The sequence below is a fragment of the Eschrichtius robustus genome, chromosome 6 (assembly GCF_028021215.1).
Source record: "Eschrichtius robustus isolate mEscRob2 chromosome 6, mEscRob2.pri, whole genome shotgun sequence".
Taxonomy (NCBI): domain Eukaryota; kingdom Metazoa; phylum Chordata; class Mammalia; order Artiodactyla; family Eschrichtiidae; genus Eschrichtius; species Eschrichtius robustus.
Window position 1 is genome coordinate 132,314,942 of NC_090829.1, and position 23,133 is coordinate 132,338,074.

At 38.1% G+C, this 23,133-nt stretch overlaps 1 protein-coding gene across 1 annotated transcript; it reads right to left on the reverse strand.

Moving 5' to 3' along the window:
• Positions 1-15,071: 15,071 nt before the first annotated feature.
• LOC137765971 (keratin-associated protein 13-1-like) lies at positions 15,072-15,578 on the reverse strand. Its single transcript, XM_068545692.1, has one exon. The coding sequence runs from the start codon at positions 15,576-15,578 to the stop codon at positions 15,072-15,074; it is 507 nt and encodes a 168-aa protein (XP_068401793.1).
• Positions 15,579-23,133: the final 7,555 nt, after the last annotated feature.

Sequence of the window (23,133 nt, forward strand, 5' to 3'; positions counted from 1 at the left end):
ATGAGACCTTGTAGGTAGCCTTGTACTGTCCGTGTAGCCCAACGTTTTGAGTGCAGGTTGCTGGATAGTAAGGACTAAAGACCTCAGAAGATAAAGACAGGCGATGATTGTATGGCAGGCTCTGAACATACCCCCAGCAGAAAGGTGTAGGACGTGGTTTCACAGGAGCTGTGTACAGGCATGCTGGTTGGCAGTTGGTGGATCCCTTCCAGTTTCTTGGCAGTCCTTCAAGAGCTGGGTTCTGCCATGACTGCCACTTGCTAAGCAGAGGACACTGATACTGAGCAGGACCCTGTGGGGTTCCTGGGTACAAAAGCCTTTCTGTGTCCCCCATTTCTTGATTACAGGAAATAGGCTTTATTCAGCCTCCATGACCTTCCCTGAGTTCCAACCAGCAGATTCAAAGAGTTGCTAATTAGGGAAGGGAAGGGATGTGGAGACGAGGGACGGGCAGTCAAAAGAAACAGTAGTGCAGCCTTCGGGCAGGGCCCTGGTGCACCATCAAGGGATATGCATCACAATATCTTTGAGCTGTCTTGTAGATACTGAAACCACCACCCGGTGGGAGAAAATAACAGTAAAGGATAGTATGCTGCCCACAAGCACGTCGACCCCAGACCGGTTGGAACCAGAAGGTTGATGATGCTGACCCCCACTTACCTCACCACCAACCAGTCAGGAGCTTGTCCACGAGCTGATCACACCCTCTTTGAACTATTACTATAAAACTTCTCGGGCTTCCCTGGTGGCGCAGTGGTTGAGAGTCTGCCTGCCAATGCAGGGGACACGGGTTCGAGCCCTGGTCTGGGAAGATCCCACATGCCGCGGAACAACTAGGCCCGTGAGCCACAACTACTGAGCCTGCGCGTCTGGAGCCTGTGCTCCGCAACAAGAGAGGCCGCGATAGTGAGAGGCCCGCGCACCGCAATGAAGAGTGGCCCCCGCTTGCCACGACTAGAGAAAGCCCTCGCACAGAAACGAAGACCCAACAGAACCAAAAATAAATGAATAAATAATTTTTAAAAAGCTCTAAAAAAACAAAAACAAAAAAACTTCTCACTACCCCTCCCCTCCCCAGGTTGGGACACACAGTTTTGAGGGCATTAGCTTGCTGTGGCACCCTTTGCCTGACAAAGCAATAAAGTTATTCTTTTCTACTTCACCCAAAACTCTGTCTCTGAGGTTTAATTCCATGTCAGGTTACAGAGGTCAGATTCAGCTTCAACACCTATGAGGGTCACATGGAGGAAGAGTTACTAGAGGGGACGAGGAAACAGGTCAATAACCTCTGAGGGAATGACAGCTGTAGTTTTTAGCTGAGCAATTATTGAAAGACAAGATGACCTTAGTGTGGATTCTAAGCAAATTACCTACACTTGGTGCTATTTCCCTCTTGTGCTGTGACTTCTAGAAGTTTTTAAGTGATGAGCATTGAAATCCAGTGCAGGCTTTATTCTGACTCACAGTTTCAAAAATGTTGATAAACATAAGTCAGTTATTTAGAAGTCAGGAAATATGACTAATTACAACCATAGAAAAGTACCCACTGAGTCTCAAAAATAAAGAAATTATGGTCCTTATTTACCATTCAGCAAACCATGCATTTAGAAAAACAATATTCCAACCTTCATTAAAAGATACTTGAAAATCTGAGGATAGATGAATGTTTATTACATCTGCCATATTAATTTAAGATAGGCCACATTTATGATCCAGTAAAGGTTTTTTATGTGTTATGTGTGGCCTTTAATGTACATGTAGGGGTCATTAAAATGATTGTGCTTAGTACATTTAAATATTTTTAATAAATTTCTCACAAGGGATACTTTGGATTATGGCCAGTGGGGCAACAGAATGAGAGTCACTAGGCCTGAGTTCTAGCCGTGACGCTGCTTAAGTAAATCACATAACCTCGGCAAGAATATTTACTAACTGTATGATAAGTGAAGCCCATTAAACATCTCTTAAACGTTTAGAAATAATTGTGATTCTATGAAAATGTAACTGTGATAGCAATGAGGGATCATAAGAAGAATTCATGTAAAAATGGGCAATTGGCCTTTACAACAAATACTTAGGGACTTCAGCATTTCACTCAGCTACCTGATGGATGTATGGGAGACACAACCCTGATTGGACGTGTTTCAGAACAGAACACAGCTTTGGATGGTATTTGTCCTCCAGAGTGGCTCATGGGTCAGAGTGTAGCATTTTTTTTTTTTGGATTGCCTAGCATTCTGTTTGTAGCCTGAGGGCCCCAGAGAGCTGGCCTTACATTAGAAGTCCCTCCAGTACCATCTCAAGATCAGTGCTTTGATCACCATAGTCATTTACTGCAGGAAATTAAACCAGACTCCCGGGGACCAAGCCACCATCAGCTGCAGCATCTGGGAGACAGGAAATGGGAGCAGACCCACTTTAAACAATCTGCTGAACAAATATAGACTTGAAAAATGAAAGAACTACACTGATGTCTGTTTCTGTTTCCTGAGAAAGATTTCTGAAAAATAGTTCACTCAGTAGTAATGGATATTCTAATTTTAATATGGTAAGTACACCTGTGATCATTACAGAACTTTACTATGATTTACTGTAAATCGAATCATTAAATAAATACAGTAGAGCACTTGTGAGTATCAATATAGCTAAAATTTTAAATGTATTTCTTTCACTTTCTCCTGTAGCTTCATTTAATAAAATATGAAGTCCAGAGGAAGACACTTTGTTCTTGAGAATCTCAACATGCATTAATACATCGGTTTCCTCACATAGAGAGTGTCAGAGCGAATGTAGCTCGTTCCAAGGGGAAACAACAACAACAGTTAATAACCCTACTGTATGGGAATAAAGACACAGACCTACGAGAATGGACTTGAGGATACGGGGAGGGGGAAGGGTAAGCTGTGACAAAGTGAGAGAGTGGCATGGACATATATACACTACCAAACGTAAAATAGATAGCTAGTGCGAAGCAGCCGCATAGCACAGGGAGATCAGCTCGGTGCTTTGTGACCACCTAGAGGGGTGGGATAGGGAGGGTGGGAGGGAGGGAGACGCAAGAGGGAAGAGATATGGGAGCATATGTATATGTATAACTGATTCACTTTCTTATAAAGCAGAAACTAACACACCATTGTAAAGTAATTATACTCCAACAAAGATGTTAAAAAAAATAAAAAATAAAAAAAATAAAAATAAATAACCCTACTGTAAAGGTTGACAGGATTTATGGTGGAAGAGAGCTTTTAAATCCAAGTGTTACAATCTGCACATTCTATTTAAATAAACAGCATGCTACAGTCCATGAAGCAATAGTGACAAGGCAGTGAACTGCTACGGGAGGTGTTATTCTTAGCCTTTTATTGAATTTTCAGTCTTCTTTTCTCATTATCTTTGACAATTAGTAGTTACTGAACTCCTGCCGGGGCATTGGCCCTGGACTTGAAGCAGTACCATATTGAGAGATGGAATAATAGTAATGGACCATTTTCAGTATTTACCTTTGAGATTTCTTTGTTCTTGTGTCTGGATGCAACCACATTGGTTTTGCCTCTTGCCTCCAAGGAATAACTCTCTTTGAATGTCATTAATGAATTTGTTTTCATAAAGCCAGAGAAAGTTATGTAAAAGTCAGGCAAATGACTTAGTACTACACAACCACAAAAAGGTATTTTTTAATTCAAAATTTAATTTTTAAATGTTTATTGCTTATCAGAGCCATCGCTCGATATAACTAGTAGTGATGAGTTATCAATTGTCCAAAGAAGTAGAGTGCTTATTTTATTGCTTTTATCAGAGTCATTGCTCGATATAACTAGTAGTGATGAGTTATCAGTTGTCCAAAGAAGTAGAGTGCTTTTGCTTTGTGTTGGTTGGTTGTTCTTTTCTTAGCTTTTTTTTTTTCAATCAATTATCATTCTTTCTGTTTGGGTCCTAGGGCAAGAATACGGAACAGTTCCTGACATGAAAGAATTTCTAACTGAGGGTGTAATAGGAATTCTCTGAAGGTAGAAATGGGAAACAGAATTAGAGAAGACTATTCTGGCTTCAGGAAAGGTGTCAGTGACTCTGATGCAACATGGAACAAAATACTCTCTCTTATCCCATTAGTGTCTACGACGAGCTCAACATTTTCAAAAGGATAATTATTTAGCTAAAAACAGGTAAGGACTAATGGGTATGAAAAACAGAATTGCTAACAACATTCAGACCATGGATCTCATGTTTTAGAAAAATCTGACTCCATACCATCCAAACACCTTCCTTGACACTTAGGTTATGTCAGTTTCTTATGATTTGAAGTTCATGCTCTTTTCTAAGATGTTGAAAATCTATAATATTTTACAGACTCCAATGAAATATGCATAATTCCTTTCTTGCATTTATTCCTGAGTTACAAATGAACCATCCAATCAACTATACTTACTTACTTCTCTGACTGTAGCCTCTATAGACTCACAACAATGTAATATACCAGACCAAAAATTTTCAATCAAATTCTGTATGCAGACCTTCCATATGACACAGAGACTTTTACCCATGTTTCAGCTAGTCTAGTGACAAAAAAAAATAAAAAATAAAAAATCTAATGTAATCAGGTAGTCAAAACTTATAGCTCAAACTCTGAAGTCCAACTCACAGGATTAAAATCCTGGCTACACATTTACTATCTGTATTATCTTGGACAACCTATTTAATTTATCTGTGTCTTCATCTTCACTGAAAAAAAAATGGAAATTAAAAAATACTACTTATCCAACTGGGTGGTTTGAGTTTAAAATGATGAAGTATATGTACACAGTGATTGGTAAATAATTAGAATCAAATTAATAAGAGGTATATTATGCTTCTTGGCACAGTACTGAATAGACAAGGAAATGTTCTTTAAATTCACTATACTTGGCTTCTAGGAAGAAAGCATGCTGTTAACCTATCTACGTTTCGAAGAACCTAGGGTAAGCAATGTCAATACACAAATCCTACCAAAGCCTTTCTGTTCAGGCAAGAAGAAATTCCTTGATCTATGAAGAATATTCTGTAGCATGTACCCAGTGAATCATTTCTACGGTTTTTGAGAATGCTACACAGATTATCTGGGTCATGTTCCATACTACTTATGCCCTTTGCACCTATAATGAATAGCTTTTCTTGGTCTCTGTCCTAAAATTTAAATTCAGTATACAGAAATCATGAGAATGAGGCTTAGGTCCAAGAAGCAAATATCATATAAAGTACCAAATGATATCTTGCACACTTTTGACACAGACATTCTAGTAAGCATTCAGTGGGCATGATATCATTTAGTTGTGACAACCTTCCAATGAATTAGGCATTATCTCCATTTTACAATTAAGGAACTGAGTCTTAAAAATGTTAACTTGTCCCAGGGCATATAGCTAGGAAATGGCAGAATTTGTATTTAAACAAAGCCTAGTCGTAATCCAAGACCAATTCTCTTCCCACTACACTAAATTGTCTACTAAGCATTTCTTCCCATCCCCACACCCGTCTCCATTCCAATACCAAGAGTCTTTAGCCCCTGAGTCCACACAGTTTCTCTCTATAAAGTGTTCCAATGTGCTCCATGTAGGGTTAGATTAGATACTGGTTTCTTCTTCAGCTAACTTCTCCTTAGGTGAGTGATCACGCTAAGCCTGGAAAGAATGACTGGCTCAGAGGAGTGGAACTCTTCCCTATTTGAGTTACATTGGTAATGTCTGCACTGTGAGTGAGTTCCATGTATGCCCGCATGAGTGGCTGTGACTGGAGTCCTGAGAAGCTGCCATGCAGATGAAGTCTCCTTACCATTGCCAATGCTGTGTTGCTGTCATTGCTGCTATGGCCAAAAGCTTTATGTCAGTGTTTCTTGCTGCATGGATACTCTGATGTTGTGACTGCCATATGCTCTGTTGCTATTGATGGGATCAAACAGTGTTCATTCAACCTCTTTCAGACCTGCCTCAACTACCTCTCAACTCCATCCCTCTACAGAAGCACCCGTGTAAGTGGTGGTTTATGGACTTTAGGTTTAAATCTTTCCTTTTTGGGGTGACCTCTGCTTAACCTATTCACAGAGCTGACAGGTTAATCAACACTAGCTTTGTCATAGATTCAGAGATACTTGCCAGCCCACTTCAGCAAAGCATGGCATGTGGTTTTGAAACATTTTCCTTAGTATAAGGTGCTGCTTGCATCTTTCCAGGTACAAAGCAGCTTAATCTCTCATTTTTTGGATGAATAGCTTTCCTAATATGCTGTAGGTTTCTGGGTTTATCTACACATCCCTGCCTCCACCCTTCATATCGAGTCTCCGAGCTCGCTAATCATGTTGCTAAATCTTAGCATTTCTTATAGACAAGGTCATGTGCTGAGCACTTTCAAATGATTAACTTATTGGGTCTCACAGTGGTCCTACCATTATCATCACAATTTTGAGATTGAGGAAACTGAAATGGAGAGTGGTTTAAAAACTTGCACATAGTCACACAGCTGGGATTCAAACAGCCTTCACCAATGCAGCTAAGATCAGACCAAGGAAATCTGATTTCAGAATCCATGCTCTTAGCCACTAATTTATGTTGCCCTGAAAATCTGAACTCTATTTAAGAGCACATCCATAGTTTCCCAACAGCCAAGCTGTTCTAAACAAAATTAATGAGTCTTCACACCTTTGGACTCCGTGGTTTCATGATCTTCAGAGCATGTACCCCATCCTCTGGTGACTACCACCAATGCGTTCTTTTATTCTGGTCCATACTATACAAACAATGGTAAGGGGACATGTTCTCTTTTTTTCTTCCAAATATTTATACTTTTCATTCAGTGGGGGGAAAAAAACCCTGTAACATAAACCCCACAAACGTGTTGAATAAAAATAATAGTGACAATTGTTTTTAATGCAAATAAAGTAAATTTATTTAATACAAAGAATAAAGCACTAAAAAGCACTTCAATAGCGAAAAGAGGAAGAAAAATGCATGCTATACTTGAACTTATCATATGCAAACATCTCTGGCTCCATGGTTATGAAGTCCATGGAGGTAAAATTCAAAATTATCTTGTACTTGTCAAGCAATAGATTCAATATCATAGTTAACTAAAAGAGTGCTGTAATACAAACAAAATAGTGATGGACGGTGAGGAGACACAGGTGTGAGTTGTGGTTCTGATGCTATTAACTATGTGAGCAACCTCTGATAGAGTTGAACCCATCAGAATAATCTCTGATAGAGTTGAACCCATCAGAATTCACAGGACTAAATGGGCTTCAAGGTGTCCCAAGGATCCAACATGCTGATTTGAAGACTAAATTCATTACTGAGGAGGTTATATGCTCAATAAAATGGGTATTGGCTTCTTCTCACAACTCTTTCTACCTCATTGCTTAAGTTAATTTGAAGGATAACATCTCATTAGCACTTTGTTTAGTTATATATGAAGATGATGCCTGATTCACAAAGAAGCCAGTCCATTTTGAATGTTCAAAGTGGCTTTCATGTTAGCCCCAAAGCTGACTCATCAGGGTGGGACTTGTCGAATATGAGTCCCAACATGTCACCAAGCTAACATTTTTTTTTCCCTTAGTCACCATGCCTCTCTTTACAGGTAAATGGACAAAAAGAAATGTATGTGGAAATGGCCAATTGAATACTGATTAATACTCAGCACGGGAGTTTGGAGAAATGGCATCTTGGCAGAACTTGATAATATGATCAGGACATTTTAGGTAAGAGGCTGATTTGATTGAGCCCACCCTCATTATCCTTCTTACTCTTCACCCAAACTACTGAATGGGGCCATTGCCCTATAAACATCTTTCCCTTTGTCTGACATTTTGTGCCCCTCATCTTACTGAAAGCAAAATTTAAATGTTGTCTTTTTATAAAGGTTTTCCCTGATTTTCCTGGTTAGATGTTATTACTTATTCCTCTGAATTACCAATGGATTCTGACATGTTCTTTATTATGATTGTATTTTACACCAAGTAATGTGTTTACTTATAGTTGTGCTTGATAATTTGCTTTGTAACAAAACTGTTTCAGGTATGCTTTTCATTTGTGTTTACTCAGTGTTTTGTTTTTGATGGCAGGATGATGAACTCCTACATTTTCACATTATCATGCTGCATTTAGCATGGTTTCAAACTCATAGCACAGAACCTACTGGCACAATTTCCGTAACACACTCTATGATTTATTTAGCTCAGCTTCTGACAGTGAAACAACAGAAGTATATTTTTAGCACAGCACTTTGGTCTCCCTTTCTTGGGTCTGAAGCAAACCAAGAACATTGAGAAACTTTGAACAACACTTATACAAGATCCTCGTTGATGTGTAATGGTCTGGGGATATTATATATTGAAAAGGACACTTCTGAGTGTCCACATTCAGCTTGACAGGCTGTACACTCAACTTGTGCATAATGTCTTTGTAATAGATGCAAATTATTTATAATTTTGAATGACCACTCTTGTGTGATGAAAGATCCCAGTATGTCCTCCACATGAACCCTACAACAACTAATTTAATTCTTTGCACATTTATATTTATCATTACACAGAGGCTTCTATTGCAGCTATGACTCTCCTGCTTAAATGCATTAAATGGATTCTCATTGCTTTTAAAAATAAGATCCATTCCCCTTAGCCTGGCCTACACCACCTTTTAAGATCCAGCTGCTGCCTATTTTTCTAACTCCAAATCTTATCACTTCTCTTCTGCCCAATATGCTTTATTCTCCCAGGTCTCTACTCAGCTCCTTGACCATGTCAAGCCTTTCCTTTCCTCAGTATTTTGCATGTACAGCCGCCTGTTTCATTCCTTCACTGTCCTCTCCCCCTCTTTATACAGCTCCCTTCCTCATTTGCTGTGTCTCAACTTAAGGGATTTCCTTCATCATCCCACTTAAAAAAGATACCATTCTCAGAGAATCGTTTTTTTTGTTCACAAAACTTATCTCAGTTTATAACAATTTTACATGTTTCTTCATTATGTCTTTGCCACTACACCGTGAGTTCCATAAAGTCAAGAAGTATGTATATCTTTCTCACTATTATATCCCCAACACTGAACACCATTTCTGGCTGTTACATAATAAGAGCTCCATAAACATATTTTGAAAAATTAATGACTAGAAGGTGCTAAATGAAAATTCACTCAGATTATAATTTAATGTCTGAAGGAATACAGTTCTGAAACCTGAACATACCCAAGAATTGGCAAGGGTACAGAGATTAAAGAAAAAGAAATAATGATAACCATGCCTACATTTCAACTACCCCTTTGTGAAATAAGAACAAAATCATTAAGGAAGCCTCTTATTAACATGGCACAAACTGAGTCAATTATTTTAAAATAACATTTGATTGCACATAGGAATGTTTTTGAAAGCTTTTACCAAGAAAAAGGGCACCACTTTTCACTGTCAGCACGGAGTCCTGTTGCTAAATTCTGAGGGGCAAAGACAGGACATCCTCTAGGCCAACATTCACACAATTTTCCCCAGAAGTCAGCCTCCTTATTAACTTCACAATGTGTAGTAAATTAGTAAATGTCTGTGCAGGTCCAAATCTCCACATGTAAGATAGTGTCATTTGTGAGTAGGTCTGTCATTTGTGAATAAAGCCACTCCGTGAGTTCTTTTCTCTTTGGGATGAGGCACTAACTTGCACATTCTATTTAACTGAGTGTTGAATTAGTAGGTATTTCAGCATACAATTTTGATTTTGACTGGTGCTGAATTTTTAGAGGGAGTTACCTGGCTTATTACAACAGAATGACGTAGGTGAGGACAGCTGGTCACTTGCAATTGTTTTCATTCAACCTACTAAAAACTAAGTATTAATTTTGTAGACACTTGAATAATGATAATTATGTAGTCTATTTCATAGAATTCTTGAGAAATAGGTAGAAATAATTACCTGATTGCTTGTGGTGATTGCATACTTTGCTATTAAATGGTTGAACAACAATTTCCAGGTCTTGAAGTATACATGATTGCAGCTGCAGTGGTACCTCCTAACCACCAGAGGTTGGAATATTAACATTTGCTGTGGAGAAGTGATTAAATATAAGGGTTTTACAGTTAGACTGCCAGCATTCTAAGCTGAGATCTACAATCATAAACTATAACCTTCAATTTCTGAGGTGGTTTCTTCACTTTTAAAATTAAATTTATGAGTATCAACCCCATAAGTGTGTTTTAATGATTATATGAGATGATATATTATATAAGATACTAGATTGCCTGCCACATATTGAGGGATAAATGAGTAGCAATTATTTCTGATCAGGTTAAGGACCATCATGTAGACCAAGGTGTTGTTCTTATGGCAGCATCAATCTGGGATTGATATCATGCTATAAGGTAAAATTAAAAAGTCTCTTTTTTGTGTTTGAGATTATGTTGTTTGTGTCTGTAAATGTTGCACATTCCACCCTTTTAAGGGTTGGATTGTGTTTATCATTACCATTAAAGGCCTAGCCAACCTGTCTCCATCACTCAAGAGCTTGGCCCTTGGTAGCTATCAGGTTGAACAGTTTATATTACTTTTATATTTAATTATGTGGCTATGTTGGACTTTAATCACTCGTTCAGCTGTATCAAAGTAAACAAAAATTCAAAAATTAGAGTTACCCTTCAGTAATATGATTCACTTAAGTTCTTCACAATTTATTTCCTCTCTCCTTGCCTTATTTTATGGCACCAAACAAACATGCCAAAGCACCTAAAGTTAATTTAAATCCATTCCTCTGTTCCAACCCTAGATACAGTGTATAGCAATGGAATACTAGGCTGAGTGAAAAAACCTGGCTTCTAGCTCTGTTGGTTCTGTTAATTCACTGCATGAATTTGAACATCACTCTGCCCCTCTGGATATCCTACAACATAATGAGTTTAGATGAGAAGATCTCCAAAGTGCTTTCCAGTTACCACATTCTATGATTTTCTAGGAGAATCTCAATATCTTAGAGTTGAAAAGGACATTAAATGGCATCTTGTCAAACCTACCTACTGAATGAAAGCCACACTTTCATTTAAGCCATATAATCTTTATTAAGAGTATTTATGAAAAATTTTAAAGGACAGACAAAAGATTGATATTTGTAGACAATTAGAGGCCATGCATGCTGGTAGAAATCCACAACTATAAATTAATAGTTCTATTGTACTTGAGAATAACTCCGAGAATAAATAAAAAGTATGTTTCTCTGGCCAAGAACTCGTTGGTCTACCTCAAAAGAGTGTGCTGAGGGCAATGTCCAACTTCCTTTAGATATAACATTCTGTAAAATAAGTCAAGTACCATGTAACACTTCTCAGACACTGTAATGCACACACAAAAAATTTTAAGCTCTGGAATACTCAAAATTATGACATTATGACCATAATAATTATCCTATGTGGAATATGGAAATAATCTCTTGCCAACTTTCTCTGTTTATAATGATAAATAGATTCTCTTAGAATGTGATAATAAAAGGATTCACATGTGACAACGTTTCTTCTTCTCTGAATCTATTTCCAAATAATTGTGCTTCTTGGAATAATCCTTGATCATTGACAATTCAATTAAATCAGACTTTGATTCAAAGAGCCAAAAAGAAAAAGATAAAAAATCAAGAAAAGTTAGTTGATTACACAGTGTCTATGTAGCCTTTAATGACGAGTACTTTTTAAAAAAGAATGAACCATAGTATCTCAACCATCTAAGCATTAACCCCCATATTTTCCACCCCTTTGGTTCATATGTCATGGATGTGAAAGTGTCATGGCTTATTATAGTAATTACACAGTTGCTTTTGTTCCTTTCCCCAGATGCACTTACTCTGGCCTACTTCTGAGGTTAGCATTTGGTGAAGTTATTTTTCTGCCTTTGTGTGATCCAAAAATGTGAAGTTTTTTGAGTTCTTCCGCTTCTACCATGGGTACCTGAAGTTGTGATAATATGCCATTGAGATGTTGCTAAATAATTTTTTATGATAATGATGACCAGAGGATTGATGACATTGATGGCAAGTAGCTTAACTACAGTTCAACCAGTAAAAATGAATGTATGTTTGATGTCACTGACATAGTATGTATTCTGCAGACTGTCACCCTAGCTCCATTTTATTCATTCATTCATTCATTCATTCAATTAACTTTTATTGAGTCTTTATTACTTGCAAGATTCTGTTAGATAAGATTCCATCATATTTTTTGAAAATATGACAAGGGTAAACAAACAGACAAAACAGTACTAATTAAACAAAATAATAATTTAAATGAAACATTTAAAATAGAGACTTTGTAATTAACAGAATATAAATATATATAATGCTGGCATTGTGTAGGGAATGATCAACTCTATTGATTTTGGAGTCTATTTAAAAGAAGTGAGAGAAGAGATAGCATTTCCATGGGTTTTGAAGGTTAAGGGAGGTGTGGCGTTAATTCTAGAAGTACTAGACCATATAAGAGCTCAGATCTACACTATGTGTTCAAGGAAATGGAAGTAGTTAGCATTGATGGAGTGCATGTTGGTGGAGTGTATGTATGTGGGGAGTGGTGAGAAGAGGACCTGGGAGAGGGCAGAGGTGGGCTGCAAATGGCCTTTAACATTGTATTAGGGAGGCTTTATTGGGAAGGGGGTTGTTTCAGGTTTTAAATGAGTGTCTCATTTAGGAAAACATTAGTTACAAGTAACAGAAATTGTAATTCAAAATTGCTTAAATCAGGGGTCCACAACCTTTTTAGTACCAGGGACCGGTTTTGTGGAAGACAATTTTTCCATGGTCTGGGGAGGGGGAATGGTTCAGGCGGTAATGCGAGTGATGGTTCAGGTGGTAATACGACTGACTGATGGGGACCAATGGGGAGTGGCAGACGAAGCTTCACTCGCTCGCCCACCGCTCACTTCCTACTCTGTGGCCCGATTCCTAACAGGCCACTACCGGTCCGCAGCCCAGGGGTTGGGGACCCCTGGCTTGAATAATAACATTTATTGTCTCATGTTTACCAAAGTCCAGAAATAAGATGGTCTGGACTCTGTTCCTCAGCATTTCTCTTGGTTTTACCTTCTTTCATGTGATGGTTTACTTTTCAGGCCACATGCAAAATGGATGCAGCATTCCACATATGATATGACAAAATCCAGAGGAAGACATGGTTGCTTCAAAAAACTTCACAAGGGACTTCCCTGGTGGTGCAGTGGTTAAGAAACTGCCTGCCAGTGCAGGGGACATGGATTCAATTCCTGGTCTGGGAAGATCCTACATGCTGCGGAGCAACTAAGCCCGTGTGCCACAACTGCTGAGCCTGCATGCCCCAACTACTGAAGCCTGTGTGCCTAGAGTCCTTGTTCTCACAAGAAGAGAAGCCATTGCAATGAGAAGCCCACGCACTGCAACGAAGAGTTGCCCCTGCTCACTGCAACTAGAGAAAGCCCGTGCATAGCAACGAAGACCCAACGCAACGAAAAAAAAAAAAAAAACTTATATATACTACCAAAGTAAAATAGATAGCTAGTGGGAAGCAGCCGCATAGCACAGGGAGATCAGCTTGGTGCTTTGTGACCACCTAGAGGGGTGGGATAGGGAGGGTGGGAGGGAGACGTAAGACGGAGGAGATATGGTGATATATGTATATGTATAGCTGATTCACTTTGTTATAAAGCAGAAACTAACACACCATTGTAAAGCAGTTATACTACAATAAAGATGTTAAAAAATAAAATAAAATAAAATAAAATAAAATAAAATAAAATAAAATAAAATAAAATAAAATAAAATAAAAAACTCCACAAGAAGAACTTTACCATAAGCACTTCTCCAGATCACTCCTTTTTTCTCATTGGTTTAAGTCATATCACATGTTCCATTCTGAACCATTCACTTTCAGTAGGCATTGGGGTGCCAGATTCAATCCTGAAACCTGGGACACAGCCATACTGATATAAAGAAATGATTGTGGGTAGTTAAGAAGAGATACACAAGCAAAATTCAGTTGTGGGAAGAGGAGAGAGGAGAAAAACAACTATGAGGGCAATGAACAATAGGCTCCCACATGCACTTGCATATTTTCCTTCCACTTACGTATTTTCAAATGTAGATATATGCATTCCCCCAAACAAGAAAACTTAGTAAACTATCTAGTTATCCTATGCAAATATAAGCCTATGATATCAAGGAGTCCTCCCTCTCAGCTATTTCCTACTCATGATACTGCCATGTTTCCGGAAGTTCTCAGGAGACTTCTATGAAAACAACCGGCCTTATACTGATCCCACAGAAGAAAGAGAATGACGCATCAACATTAAAAAATGACTCAGAAATTGTATTCCTTTTATTATAATGAAATGAATATGTGGTTGATTTCATCCATACTTAACATGTTTGTTTCATTACACAGGTTACTGCAGTCAGTTAATATTGTAACCTCAGAATTCCATTAGAGCTTGCATAAGTCTGTAAAAGGGTCTTATAAAAAGTATTTTGACAATTCCTTCATCTAAAACAGCCAAGCTAGTACTTGCTGAAGCATCACTGCTGTCTCCGGAACTGTTCTTCTTGGATCTGACCCATGACTAGTTTAACCAAAGTAAGGTATCCTGATAAGGAAGAAATGACCACTCATAGAAGAGTTTAGGTTAATCTCCTGCCCAAACTCTGATTGCACTTGCCAAAAATTCCAGGGAACTAACTCTGTATTGGCAGGTAGTTCTTCCAATCAGGGAATCCGCTCCATAAATTAAATACTTCTTTTTAGACAAATAACAGTAGATTTGGAATTCCCAACCGACATCTTTTAAAAAAATGAATAGTAAGATTTATGAACTGATATCAGATTAAATGAGTTTATTTGAAAGGAAAAGAGACCTCTTGTACTATTTTTAACTAGAGAAGTGAGGGGGAAAATAGAAGAAAACAGAATGGATACTCTCTGAGATAAATTATTTTAATATTAATAGGAGTTTTAAAAATTATCATTTGTCTAGGTAGTAGAATATAGACTCCAGCCAGAAAATAGCTGAGATTAACTTTGAGGGATATAACTGTGGAGTCACAGTCTAGAACCCTTAAGTTGATTGATCAGCAGTAGAAGCCAGACATACAGGTTGGTTGGTAACAAGAAGTTTGGCGGATCCTAGAAGCCATGTATGTTGGGCGGCAAAGTCTGGATCCATGGCTCAGGGAAGGGAAGCCACAGATTCCATAACCCAGCGGTCTGAAGCCACGGGATGCACAGCCTAGTGAGTAGCAACTTCCAGATCCATAGCCCAGGCAGTAGCCTCTGCTGGGCCCACAGCTCAGAGATCCAGTGTGAGTTGACCGGCAAGGACTGCAGGGCGTGGAGGTCCTCGGATGGTAGCAGAATGTCTGGCAGGGACTGGACACCACACGGTACATCTGGCACCTGGTGGGCTCATCACAGGTCTCCTGACAGCCACTGTAGAGAGAGGATCCCAGCTGGCAGGAGCTGGAAGAGCTGAGGTCAGTGCTGTAGACCAGGTTGCTGGGGTGGAAGGAGCCTGGGTAGCGCAGATAGCCTCCAGGGGAGTGGGAGGAGAAGTTTCCAAAGCAGCAGTTGTAGGACATGTTGACAGGAGATGTGAGTTCAGCTGAGTTACTGTGAGAAGATGTTCTGATATCCTTGGCTTCTCCCAGCCATGTTTATATATATATGCTCAGTACACTGGATGCGATGCAGACCCTCCCTGTTCTTGTGCATGTCTTGTCATAAAAATAGTTAATTAACCTAGGCTATAATTATAACTGAACACATTCCTGTGTTTTCTTAACTGCTGTTCAATTAGTCTGCTTTATAGAAGCCACTCTGCTTCTCTCTCTCTTTTTTCTCTTTTTTTTTTTTTTTTTTTTTTCAGAAATTAGGTGTGGTTTGCCTTCAAAGACGTTGGTCCTGATGCATAACGATGGTGCCCTTGCTTCCTCACTGAGATTGACTGATTTTGTGCCTGAGTGTGTAAATTGTTACTCCTAACAGTCATCAGCACCTCCCTCTCAGATATTTATATATGTTTTATGGAGCCTTTACTATGTGTAAAACATTGCAGATTGTGGGATCATTTAATCCTTGCAACCATCTTATGAAATAGGAATTATCACCAATTTAACAACCCAGGTGTGACTACCTCCAAAGCCAGCAGGAACAGCAATGTTGTGCTGAAGCTTAAACTTTCAGCTCCCAGAATCACGTGCACAATGAATACCAAGGTGAGAAAAACATTTCAAGGTGATAACATTTGCATTTTGTCAGATGTGCCTACCTATACATTCTTACCCCTTTTATGGAAAACCAAACACAGCCACCAGATTCTTAATGCTTTCAGTTATTTTTTTTTAGCATTCAAAGTTACCATGGAGATGGTTATTTCAAGCTCTTCTTCTATTTGTCCTCTCATTTAGCTTATCATCATTAAGCAACTCATGTTTGATCCTGCATGGAGTTATTGAATTCCTTTTCCACGTGACGCAGAGATTCTTTGGCAAACACGTAGACTATCACTGAGAATAATTGCTAAAAACTAGTATACCTTGAGTGATTTGACTACCAATGAAATACATTTGCAACAACTTGAATTTTAATAGTGTGCTAACCTTTGCCAACTCAGTTGGGAGTGAGAAATGAGACACCTTAGAGAGTGATTCATTTCACTCCCTGCTGAGTTTCTCTTTTGCTCATCATTCTAGAAAGACAAAGCAGCAAAAAACGTACCTTCATATTAAGTAGTTAAAATTAACCTTATCACTATAAAAAATCAATGGTAGAAAAGTCTTAGAATGAGAAATGTCTTTTTTTCCCCACTTATTGTAATATCCAACTTCTGCCTTAAAGCATCTTTTAGAAATTGGAAAGCAAAAACCTATTTATGTAATTTGATCTTTTCTATTTGCTTCCCAGTGATTCTTTTCTATAATCTTCTACAGCATTTGCTTAGCTGGCACCAATGGAATAGTGTGTCCATTGTCTTGCTTGCAAATTTCTGCCAAATGTCTTGCTCGCTTCCCCAAACCCTTCTCATCCCTCAAAGCCAAAATCAAATTCCTCATGTCTGACAGGTGTTCATCTCAACTGTTTAAACTCTTCTGCAATAAGGATCTTAGTATCTTATTAGCTATCCATTTGGGTGAACAAACATACACACACACACATACACACACACACGCACACACACACACACGGAGGAATTGGAAGAGATATCTTTTGAAATGGATTGTGCAGACTGAGTATGATTTCAGTCGTTTGAACTTGCAGGACAGTCACATACATTGTAAGAGTGGAGTACTCAGAAGTTCCACAGGATCAGCAACAGGGTTTAATTTTCTTTGATCAAGCATCTGGCACACAGTGAGTGCTCCAAATTATTTATGAAATGAAGGAATATATCAAATCATTAACTTTTTATTTTTACATTCATCTAAAATAAGTGCGTGCACACTAATTGTCTTTTAAAACTTACCTTTAATACAACATTAAGTGGATATAAATATCTCTTTCATAATTAAATGTAATCCCCAAATTAATCATAACCAGTTGAGTGCTTAAGGTGACCCTAGATCTCTGCCCCTCACCTCCAGGCCAAGCAAAGTTACCCTTGTGGCCTTGATCAACCATTTCTTTCTCTGTCCAACAGCTTCATCCCCATCCATTCTAATGGTTCTGTTTTCTCAGACTTACAGACATAGCTAACCATCTTCAACCCAAAAATTTTAGTGTCATTTCCCCCATGATTATATAGTTCTTCTTGTTTTTAAAGACAAAATTCTCTAAAGATTTGTGTGATCAGTTTGTCAACTATTTAAATTCTTACTGTCTTTTCAATAACCATGTTGTTTTTCTCTGGTTTAACACTCTTCTGAAATTTCACTGGTATGGCCAGCAGTGACCTTTATGCTGCTAAATGTGGACATTTTGGGGATGATCCTATGCAAATGTTTAACCACATTTAACACAGTTAACTGTGTCCCTGATCTTGAAATATGTTCATCTATGAATTTCTGTGACATCACACTCCTGATTTTCTATCTAACTTTCACCAAATTCAATTTACCCTTAGGTGGCTTCCTGTATATAATGTTTTTTGAGGCTTCCTGTTGATCTCACCACTTATTCTCTCTGTAGGGGAGGTAGCTCCCATTCATGACTTGAAATACTGTCCATATTGTGTCATTCAAATGTATATTTCCAGTACACACCTCCTTTTATTAAAATTCTAGACCCAGATATCCAATTACTAACCATTTCCATTTAGAGATTTTATAAGGCTGTCAAAATTGTATGTGTATAAAATTGAACTTGTATTCTTCCCTAGGGAGAAAAAAAATATTTTTTTCTCATCTGAGTAAGCAGTATTTCGAACCACGTAGTAGTTTAGCTCAGAAACCTTGGAATCCTCTTAATATATGCAATCCACTCTAAATATGAGCCATTCTATCTTCTGAACTTATCATAAATCTCCCCAGTCCTCTTGCTGCCTTCCTTCCAGTCTAGGGTTTCTCAACCTTGTCATCACTGACATTTTGAACTGGGTATTACTTTGTTGTGGGGAGTATCCTATTCATTGTAAGATATTTGGCAGTGTCCCTGGCTCTATTCACTAGACGCCAGTAGCACATCACACACAAACACACACACACACAAATTATGCCAATTAACAATGTCTTCAAAAATTACTTGAGGGCTAAAGCAGTTCTGGTGGAGAACCACTGTTCTAGATCAAGGTAGTCTCCTTTCTTGGTGGGACTACTGAAATTGTTCAACATGGCCTATTTCATTTTCAGAAAAATGTCTCCTCCAATCTTTTCTCTCTATCTCTGCCTGATCAATCTTCTTAAAACAAAAATCAGGTCCTGTCACTGTCCTGATTAAAACTTCCCCATTGTTTTCTAATACACGTATGATAAACACAAATCCTCTACATGGTTTGTAAGGTTGCATGAGCATGTCTCTAACCTCATCTTCCCACCATACCCTTTCCCCCTCTCCCAAACACACTGCCTCTGTTCCATAATTAACATAGCGCAAGCTTTTTCCTACCACAAGGACATGCTGTTTCCTGTGCCCTGAATATTCTTTCTTCATCTGGATAATTAAGATAAGTATGCCTTTCCTTACTTCCTACCTACCATATCCCAGAATAAATTAGGTTCTCCTATTATGGTAGCTATCATCCCTGTAATTAATTTTATTATTTTTATAACATATTTATTTTTTAGACTGTCTTCTAGGCTAAAGCAGTGCAACCTAAACAAACCAGTCCATGGGAGTCAGTTACCATCTGCCGTGAGACAAATAATGTATGTCAAGTAAATGAGTGCATCGCTTCCTTCATTAAGAACTCCTGCATGATTAAAAGATGTCAGTTTAAATAAATCATAGGTTTGATAACACCATTGATTCACCTGTTCTATGACCCTTCTTAAGTGGCACATCTCTGACTGTAATCTCTTGGGAGAGACAAAAAATACACTCTTTGTTGTTCAACAGTGAATCCTCAGCTCAAGAATAATCAAAGTTACATAGTTGTTTCTCAACAAATACTTACTTAGTGGATAAATTAGGGAATTGATGGGATTATCATCACCTATCTTCTATCTTATCCTGTCTCTCTCCCTCCAAACTTTTGCTTGATCCACATATCCCTTTGGATGTTTCACAAAAACATTAAACCCAGCAGAGGCTCAACTGCTCTCCTAAGCCATCTCCTGAATTAGAACAACTTCTAATTCTTTTGCACACTATTATAGTTACAGTAACCCATCTATGCAGTTCTTGGGATATATTCATGACCTCCCTTTTCCTCACTTCCCATATCTGATCTTGGATAAGCATACCTTGCTATTTTTTTAATCTCCAAAAATAGTAAAATCCTTTGTTTTTCTATCTGGCCATAACTTAACTATTTGTCTGTTATTACAGGTGGTCTCCAGAGCCTCTGGTCTTGCCTATCTCAACTCTATTTCCTATGCATTTATCACAATGATTTTTTTTTTTCTAAAGTCTATGTTGGTCTTTTCAAACTCGAATTCAACTTCCTAAGTCTTTAATACAAATCATCTTATGATCTGACCCCCAATTAGTTCATACCTAGTGTCTCTATGCCCTCATTTTATCTTCAAAAGATACTAGATTGCTTCCACTCAGCTTAAGACTGAAGGCAAAGAAGTCAGTTATGCAAGAGGATCTTTTTTCAAGAAGCTCAGCATCAGCGATGAGTGTTGGAAGAGAGAAGATGAAAGGCGGGACCGGAGACAGACAGGAGCCAGATGACAAGGGGCTCTGGACGTTCTTCAAAAGTCCAAAACACTTTGAAAATCAAAAACATCCTTTAGAACTAATTTGGTGGTGAAAGAAGGCACTCTCTGTTCTCTGGATAGAATGACATGATCAAACTAATGGAAACTGTGCATATACTTTTTTCTTCCTCTTCTTAGTGTGGATATATTGTGCCTCAGAAATAAACAAATATGCTTGATTATAGGTTTTTTTTCCCCAGATACTACCTGGGTTATTATATTACATACAGTTTACACATTCTATTATCATTCTAAAGTCTGAAAAAACTGGATTCCAAAACTCATCTGTCCCCATTGGCTTGGACAAGGGAATGGGGATCTGTAAAAATGAGAAGCCACTGGTAGCTTATAAATATGGACATAATTAGATCAAATTTGCCTCCTACAGAGATGACTCTGTCTGCAGTGGGAAGAATGGATTGGAGAGTCACATAAGAGTACGAGTGGGCCCCCGGTCAGGTTCAGACCCTGGCAGTGTGATCCAATAGCCTATATTCTTAACTACAGTGCTTGACTGCCTCCTATGAAGATGGTTATTAAAGCTCCACAACATGTGTTAAGTGAGATGAGAAGGGGGCCTCGGATGGCACCCTGAGAAAACCTTACATTTGAGGAATTGGCAAAGTAAGAGGAGCCTACAAAAGACTGAGAAAGAATAGCCAGTAAAACTTAAAGAAAATTGGGAATGTAACAAAATCAAGGTAAAAATGTATTATAAATAAACCAAAGCAGTCAAAAGTATCCAGTGTTGGAGGGAGGTCAAGTTAGATGGTCCTCCTAGATTTTAAGCATGTCACTATCAAATATTATATATCTATATGTGTGTCGATATCTATCATTCTGTTTTGCTTTGTTTTGTAATTTAATATGGAGATGACCACAGTTTCAATAGTGCCCAGTACATTGTAGAAGCTAAAAAATAAACCCTTGTTAAATTAAACCATCTTGTCCAACTTTCTCAATATACTAACATGGAATTTGAAAGCTAGAGAGAGTCATTTCAAGTCAATTCAGCAAGCACACGTTAGAGCACAAAGCACTGTTGTGGGTCGTGAGGATGACGAGGGGACCAAGAAAGGGCCCTATCCAAAAAGGTATGCCTTCATCTGATTCTGGAAAATGAGAAGTATGTTAAGAGAAGATAGGTGACTTTAAAATGTGTTACATGCAATGAAATCTAATCACTTTTGTTCTTCTTAAAGATCCCTCAGCTACTATATAAAGCTGAATAGAATCTTATGCCCTTTGCATTTACACATGTTGTGAATTATTTTGAATCTTATGTTTTACATAGGAAATAATAATTCTCTAATTAGAAGTCATTTTAGACTATAATGTTTTCCTAGTTATACAAATGGATTGTCTTCGCTCTGGTTTTACAGATTGCTTTTTATAAAATCAATGACCAAAGTCATCCAAGTAGTAATTTTTCCAAGTAGTTAAAAAAATGCAACCCCAGTCAGCCAAAAACTCTTTAAAAAATTCAAGGAAAAATGAATGTGTTTGAATTCCATGAAAGTTTATTCAATAACAGCATTTCTGTCACATTGTAGGAGAACAAGAACATATGAAATAACCTCATGATTTCTCTTATGTATAACTTCTTTTAATATCTAACGTATAAAACTCTAAGGTGGTTTCCCAAGTTTGACTACTCTGATTGTGTAATGATGACAGAACATGTATCTCTGAGAGAAACTAGGTAGTTGGTGGTCAGTCCATCCTGAAGTGGGGATTGTGGTAAATGAATAAAATAGAAAACAGCATTTCATGTAGGAGCGTGAAGAGGCATTAAGCTGCTTTACAGAAGCCAGGCTTCTAGGCTGGTCTGTATTAAGTTGGCAGGACATCCCTAGTAAGAAAGTAGTTTGCATGGCAGAACCTGGGACGATAATTCAGGTTTTGGGAATCAGAGGATGGACAATTTAAAGACTGGGAGCCATTGAATTCATAGTGTCTGGAAAACAGATTATTTCTGGCTTCTGATGGGCTTCTAGCAGCTCTCTTGAGAGTCATTAGAGGGAAACTTTTCTTGGAGGAGACTGGGAGAACAGAGGTCAGTGAGTAGACAAAGTGGCTGAGGTAAGAGGGGCCACAGGACAAGACTGGGTAGACCAGGAATTCTCTAAGAGAAGTTTCCAGCCTAGCATGTTATCACATCTACTTCATTTGTTAACAGTGTCAGGGAAGGTCTGAATGTTCCCTGCTGGCCTAGAGGGCTTATGTGCTCTCAACCTGTGAGTGAGATGTTTCTGACAGCCAACCTCAGTATCTTTATACACTACAATTTGCATAAGAACATCTCCTTAGTGTGTTGTCTAATTACAATCAAATAGATTAACACCATGATAAATATGCTTACTTGTATTTTATAGCCAAAAGACAGTTTACAGTATTGCCTTGGACTTGAGATGATTGTTGCATGCTCAAAATAATTGGTCATCATTGCTGGTTTAATTTGTGACTCAGAGGGTCATTTACAGGATGCTGAGATATAGCTCTTCTCTTTCTTCCCTGCTTTTCAGCATTATATTTTATTTCAATTCTTTGCTCAATCATTCCCAATGCGGTGTCCCATATTATAAAGCATGTACTTATGCTCAGTAACAACTGGTATGTGTGATATAAATGGTGCATAAAAGACAATGATATCATTGCCTGATCATGATACTCTGTAAGAATCAAATAAGTTTTATGGAAAAATAATTCTGCTTGGCTCTCTTTACCAGCTGGGTGAATATGGAATGCCTCATATAAGTGGACTTAAATTATATTAGAAAAGAAGATGGAAATTTTAGCCCAAAAACTTTAAAAAAGTAATCTACTATCAAATTTA

Bases quoted from the DNA above. Each gene is read 5' to 3' on its own strand.
- LOC137765971 (XM_068545692.1), bottom strand. From the start codon at position 15,578: ATGTCCTACAACTGCTGCTTTGGAAACTTCTCCTCCCACTCCCCTGGA.